Source organism: Nelumbo lutea, chromosome 1 (genome assembly GCF_056320005.1).
Source record: "Nelumbo lutea isolate HS-2025 chromosome 1, American lotus-T2T, whole genome shotgun sequence".
NCBI lineage: Eukaryota > Viridiplantae > Streptophyta > Magnoliopsida > Proteales > Nelumbonaceae > Nelumbo > Nelumbo lutea.
The window spans coordinates 60059572-60066898 of NC_142684.1; the positions used below are offsets into that span (position 1 = coordinate 60059572).

General features: G+C 33.5%; 1 protein-coding gene across 1 annotated transcript; it reads left to right on the forward strand.

The window, feature by feature from the left end:
- Window positions 1–4432: 4432 nt before the first annotated feature.
- On the forward strand, window positions 4433–5167 carry LOC148874776 (uncharacterized). Its single transcript, XM_088966558.1, has one exon. It carries the CDS (start codon window positions 4658–4660, stop codon window positions 4928–4930), a length of 273 nt encoding a protein of 90 aa, XP_088822684.1. The 5' UTR covers window positions 4433–4657; the 3' UTR covers window positions 4931–5167.
- The last annotated feature ends 2160 nt before the right edge of the window (window positions 5168–7327 follow it).

The following is a 7327-nucleotide window of genomic DNA, read 5'->3' on the forward strand; positions in this document are numbered from 1 at the left end:
AATATTATATCATTGAATATACCCACTTTAATATAATTATTTTTATTGATAATTATAATTTAAATATATATATATATATATATATATATATATATATATATAATGTATATAAAATTATATTTAAATTAAAACGTATATGTATATATATAAAGTTAAAGATTTTAGGAAATTTAATGGATTAATGAAGAGCAAAGAGAATTAATATCAAGAGTTATTGAAAGAGTGAATTAATGGCATAATTAATGAAATATGATAATTAAAGGAGTTAACTAGAGAGAGAAGAGGGAGTCAATGGTTAGTTAATGAGAGGATATAAAAGTTTTAAATCTTATTGGTCACTTGTGTTATTTTGTCCAATTTTAAAATGAGAAAATTCAAAAAAAAATACAAAAAAAAAAGATAAATACTTCTCAAAAACCACCAGAAAAAAATAAATGCTAGCTTCTAAAAAATAACCAAAAATCAAGAAAGTGCCACCTTGGCACATTCCATTTTAATACATAGATATAGATAGGTATGTAAATTTGACAAGGTATTAATTGAAGAAAAACAAAATAGTCTTTAAAAAACACAAACATTTTTTAACCATTTTCGTCATGTATATTTTAAACAAAATGAGGTTATACATGTCTTTTTACAAAACATAAATGATATAAAAATCAAATTATAGAGAGGACAAATTGGGATTTTTTTTCTTGGCTCATTCAAGGAAGGATGAATTTGTCCTCCCTTGATTTGTTACTGGTCCAAGTCAATTTATACAGTTCAGATCAGGTAAGCAGAATGTTGTAAGCACTTTTAATGAGCACTTGAAAATTTTTTTGGCACCTGTCCCTTAAAATACCCTTAGCCCACCATTGAAAAAGATTAAAACCCACTTTTGATAGTTGTCAAAATATTTGTAAAGTGCTCATTTAATGTGCTTACTTATGTTATGCCTACTAGATCCGGTCCTATGTGTCAATGGTTTAACTATCCAAATTAGACAAATCAAACTGTGACGCATCACCCATCTGTATATGTATAATAAGATTACATTTTGTGTCAGTATATATTATTTAGGTTTAGTACTTTTTATTTTAGCTTTTAATTTTTTAAATAAAAGAGTTAGAAATTGAGATTTGTGACCACAAAATATACATATCTATATCTATATATATATATATATATATATATATATTTGTAATTGTGGGGTTATATATATATATATATATATATATTATAATTGTGGGGTTGCAAAGATCATGAAAAGTTACCCATAATAAAAAAAATCACCCTAATCAGACAACTGAGCACAAAGTTAAGTCATTTAGAAGTTTTCAATACATTGTATTTGTAACCCTTGATCCAATGAGTAGATAAAAAAAGGTTAATGGTTCAACTACCTAGGTTGAATGGGTTTTGACAAAATAGTAGGTCTTAAGAAACCTTGAATTACAAATAGGGCCAGGAGATGGTTCACATGGTTTAACCATCTTAGCCAATGACGAGTTTAAAACATTGAATAAAACTTCATAAAAATTATAATTTATTAATTAACCATAGTAAAAATTACAATTTATTAATTAACCATGGTTCGCATGGTTTAATCCTTTTATATTCCATTTGAAATAATAAAAATTAATGAACCATAGTAAAAATAATTTATTAAATTACTTAAATAAGACACAAATAATTATTAATAAAAAGAAATAAATTAATAAAAAGTAATAAGATAAATTAAAAACTAATGTTCATTTAAAATTAATACAAAATAGTATACCATTTATTAGTTTTATAATTAATTTTTTCTAATGAACTTAAATTCCATTGAAAATAAAAATTTAATATAATTAACTAAATTTAATAAGGATTAATAAAAAGAAAATTTAATAAAAGCCTTATATATAGTTTAATTAACATAAAATAAACTTAGATTCTATTTTAAAAAAGAGAAAATTATAAAAACCTCCTTGGGGTTTCTAACAATCCTATGAACCTCTCCTATATATGTTTTGTCCTTAACAAAGATCTCTTATATTGTTTTGATAGAAGGTGCAAATACTTTCCTTTAGTTAGCATTTGAAATAGAAAATGTTAATGTAATGCATTAATTTTCTTTAAAAACCAAAATTTTCCTTAACCACTTATTCAGAAATAATTACAAACAAAACTTTAGCATTAAGACACCAAAAATAATTATAAAAATTAATAAAAAAATTTATCATTAAGATACGAAAAATAATACAAATTTATCTTGAGCATAGGGAATTAGCCACTCTCACTAAAGTGCAACTTGAATTGGAGTTAGATGAGCACCGTTTAACTGAAAATATATTAAATCTCTTTCCTCAACTTCTCTTAATGACACCCGTGCATCACATGGGTCCCGACTAATTGCTAATTAAATCTGATTGATCAGATTTGCATATCAAACATCGTTAATGTAATTGAAATTGAATTTGGATTAATCTTTGTAAGATCTGTTAAATCATGAGATCGGATATAAGATTTTAACTATTGGAGATTTAGATATACTCCAATTTGAAAATAATTAATATAAAATAATAAATAATGCTCGGATTGGACTCTGACCGACTCACCCAATTAGAAATGTCATAGTTCTTTTTACTCAACTTCACTTGATGAAACCCATTGCCTTGGTCCTGATTATAAAAGAAATATAAAATCACTATAAGTAGACTAATCGTTTTTTTTTTTTTTTTCTTTTTGACGGCTGGGAATTTTCGATCAGAATTTGAATGGACCTGGCTCAAAGTCTCTAGCCTAAAACAGTGTAAAATATTAACTCGGGCCAATCCTATTTGCACCCCTAAACACAAGGTAATATAACAAAGGCCAATGCGGCAATGCCTCAGCCTCCACAGTTGATTTTTTATAGCATGATAGATGCTAGGGTATTTTTCTCTATTTTAAAATTCAATCATCAAATTCTAAGCTCTTGCTGGGCTGGGCTGGGCCTGAGCACCTATGGTAAGGGCTATAACTTGGGCCTGGCCCTGGCCCAAAAACCGGGCTGAAGCCTGGCTGAAAATGATCACTCCTAATACTTTCCTTGTTTTATATCTTTCCCACCATCCACAATCCTTGTCATTATTTTGCAGGCTAAGAAAAAAGAGCGTGTTTGGATCTGCTAATTATATATCTTTTTAGTGGGATCTGTTGATGCAACTTTTAATTTTTGCTGGTAGAAAATAAGAATGCATCTATTTTGTTTATTTATTTGTTAATAGTTCAAATGATATTCAGGCTGTGTTTGGTTGCAATATAAATAAATCTGCACCGATGCAAAATTATGACAGTACAAATGATTTGAGTGTAAAATTTGACCTATTTATCTTATTTGATTGTAGTATAAATGAATTAAATTAAGACATGAAGTAAAATAAGGTAAAACCTAAAAAAAATTAAATGAGGATTTACAATTTTTTTTTTCATTTGCACTCTCATGAATTTGTACTAGTGCAAATAAAATTGCACTGCAACCAAATGCAGCCTCAAGTTAAATCTATTTGTTTGCAAAATACAATGCAGAACCTTATATATGATATTTTTAATCTTTATACTTGTATTATACATATTTGTATTTATATTATTTTCAAATTAGCCCTTAATTTCTTTTTAGTTGGCATTTCACCTGATGAGGACCCAAGGAAAGATTTTTCTTTTTTTTTTTTTTTAAGTTAAATCAATTAAATTTCTATACAGTTTCTCTCATATGCCAACTGGATTACCTAGCCTGACCATGATTAGGTTATAAGCTGATTTTACTAAAAAATGTCTGTTTCATCAACTAAAAAATTGTCTTTAGGGCATGGATCACCGATTGTAGTTAATTTTCTTTTTCGTGAATGTAACTATATTAGTTATGGTTTAATCAAGTTAAATACAGAGCTTATGATAAAAGTTGCCTTATTTGCAAACGGAAAAAGCTCAGGTCCCCTACGTGGGACCCACCCATTGATTGAAGACTCAGATGATCATCTGTATATTTAACAGGTGGCAAGTTTCCCAGGCCACACACCCACGAGCCCGTGAGCTCAAGATCCAATACAAAACCTCCAACTGGCAACTGACATGAAAGAGTGAGAAAGATCAATGATAGACAAGACAACAATATATATCAGAATTGCCTAAAGAGAAAACAACCCAAAGGAATCACTCCAATAATTCTGGCAAAAGCGGATTAATGGAAACCACGCGCTCATCAGTCAACCAGTGGGCACCAATTTTTGATTCACTTGAGACCGGAGTTCCTGATTGTACCCCTCTGGCTATCCACCACGGGCTCTTGTAGCCATCCATGGAGCATACAGTAAAGGGCAAGCTAGTAAAACTCGTCTAGCTCTAGTCCTAGGAAGAGATGGTGGATTGCTGTCTTATTTATCCATCCTTTCTTTCTGCTTTTGTTTGTCTGTTTGTCTGCTTCTTTCTTCTTATTGGACGCCCAAAAGCCCAAACCATTGGCGTCGCAGAACCATGTCTGGAACCGCCACTGGTTTTGTTGTACTGAATTTGATGAGTTTGATCGATCTCCCTCACCCCTTATCTCTATATATAACAACCCCAGATCCAATCTGCTTCACCAGAGCACAGACAAACAAGAAATACATCTAAACCGAAATTATCAGAAACAATCAACAAACAGAAAAGAAAGATGAGTTCCACAAGCCGAGCTTGGGTTGCTGCTGCAAGCATTGCAGCTGTGGAGGCATTGAAAGATCAAGGCATCTGCAGATGGAATTACACTCTGAGGTCGTTGTATCAACACGCCAAGAACAACCTGGGATCGTTTTCTCAGGCTAAGAGGAGCATCTCTTCTTCCTTAGTGATGGCCTATAACAAGACATTGAGAGATGAGCAGCAGATGAAGCAATCTGAAGAATCTCTCAGAAAAGTTATGTACTTGAGCTGTTGGGGTCCCAATTGATCCATCCCCACACCTCCTTTAACACTACCAGTGTTACAGGTTTTGGCCTAGCAAACGAAGAATGGAAAATTAAATTGGTCGGACAAAGAAGCTGAGATAGCTGCATCCCCAACTAATGCAAACGCTGCTCATCGATGGGGTCCTGAGAATGAAATATACCAAGAATTTTGTAATTACTGCATGTAAACACCATTAAATTGTTTTCTTACACAAATATATACTTCCTTATTATCTCAAGTCTTCATTTTCTTTTCCATTGGCCTTCATTATCCAACGGTGAATATATAGATGTTTCATGGATGGGTTGAAACACGATTGATTATTTGCTGGATATGTGGACAATGCAGAGGTTTGGCTATTTATGAATCGATCATCCGTTCTTCAATAGGTAAGGATCATCCAAGTTATCCATCCGAGGAGAATCAATGACCTTCTCTCTTGAGGCACTTCCTTCAAATTAAGGCTGTTCTTCTTTAATAGGTTAGACCTTCTTTCAAGCCAAATTTGGTTTAAGCAATACACATAATAGCTTATGATGGAGTCTATTACACATCTACTTAGTTACCCACACCAATATCTCTTGTGTTGGTACCTTGAATTCCTGTTGCGATCTCACTCAATGCCTTAACCTGAACAAAGTTGGGGAAAAATCCAAAGGAAAAATTTCCTTGTACTTTGTGGTGGAAGCAGAGGTAACACAGCGAAGATTGAAGAATGGTTTGATAAGTTAGGTGATCTAACCCTTATGTATTTATGAAGAATGGTTTGATAAGTTAGGTGATCTAACCCTTATGTATTTATAGTGATCAATCAATTATAGTTTGATTACATTATAAACATCACTTAGGTGTTAAGTTGGGTTATAACACTAATAATTATAAGTTAGGAGATAAGGTACTATAAGAGAGAGTGACATGAAATCCAGATCTGTTAAGGAGTCTATATGAAACATGTTCTAATACGCCCCCTCAAGTGAAATGTCTAGGAAGGACATGAAGCTTGGACTGGAGAGAAATGAAGCAAGTACCGCTATACTAGTTTGGTGAGAAGATCCGCGACCTGATCACTAGAGGATATGAATTGAACTGAGAGAGAATGTTTGAGTACAAGATCCCTCAAGAAATGGAAATTGACCTCAATGTGACTCGTACGAGCATAGAAGGCAGGGTTGGATGCAAGATACATGGCGCTAATATTGCAACACCAAATAACTGATGTCTGAGTCAGTGAGTGACAGGCCCAAATCTTGTAGCAAGGAACAAACCCAAAACATCTTCGTTGAAACATTAGCGCAAGCTTGGAATTCAGACTCAATATTATATTGAGCAATGGCGGGTTTCTTCTTAGAGCTCCAGGCAACCAAGTTTCATCCTAAATAAATGAGATAACCACTAGTAAAACACTTGTTGTCATGGCAACTGGCCTAATCAGCATCAGAGAAAGCTTGAAGAGTGAGCAGAGCTGAAGTGGAGTAGAAATGGAGTCCATGATCGATTGTGTTCCTGAGGTACCATAAGATCCATTTCATAGTGGCCTAGTGTTCCATTGTCGGAGAGTGAAGAAACTGACAAACTTTGTTGATGGAGAACAAGATATCTGGTAGTGTAATAATAAGATATCGGAGTGCACCAAAGATACTCTAATACAACAATATTCCAATACTCCGAGGGATCTAAGAGAGAGTCACCACCGACCATAGAAAGTTTAGAGTTCATAGCCATAGGGGAAGTGAGAGGTTTGGCCTTAGCCATGTTAGCACGCTTCAGGAGATCCAAGATGTACTACCATTGAGTGAGAATAATGCCATGAGGTTGAGTTGTAATCTCCATGACAAGGAAATAGTGTGCTAGACCAAGATCTTTCAAGGAGAAGGTTCGACCCAAAGAAGAAACAAAGGCATCAAGTGCAAATAGTGAGGAGCCAGTAAGGAGAATGCCATCAACATAGGTGGCTGACATGCAAAACCCACTAGGAGGAGATGAGAGCTGAGACGAGAATACCATGCTCGAGGTGCCTGATGCAGGTTGTAGAGTGCTTTATTGAGTTTACAAACATGGTGAGGGTCAGTGAAGTCCTCAAAACCTTTTGGTTGATGAACATAAATGTCCTTAGAGACATAACCATTGAGAAAATCATTGTCAAATTCAACTGCCAAAGGGGCCAACTAAGAATAGTGGAGAGAGTAAGAATAGTATGGATGGTGACCAGCTTCACTACCAGAATAATAGTACCCATGAAATCAACTCTTAGAGTCTGATTGAAACCCTAAGTGACAAGTCATTCTTTACATCATTCAACAAACACGTCAACCCGCCATTTGAGTTTGTATACCCATTTTGTGCCAATGACATGCATATGAGGTTGATAGGGTACTAAGGTCCATGTGCTGTTAGCAAC

Coding starts and splice junctions, on each gene's coding strand:
- LOC148874776 (XM_088966558.1), top strand. CDS start 4,658: ATGAGTTCCACAAGCCGAGCTTGGGTTGCTGCTGCAAGCATTGCAGCT.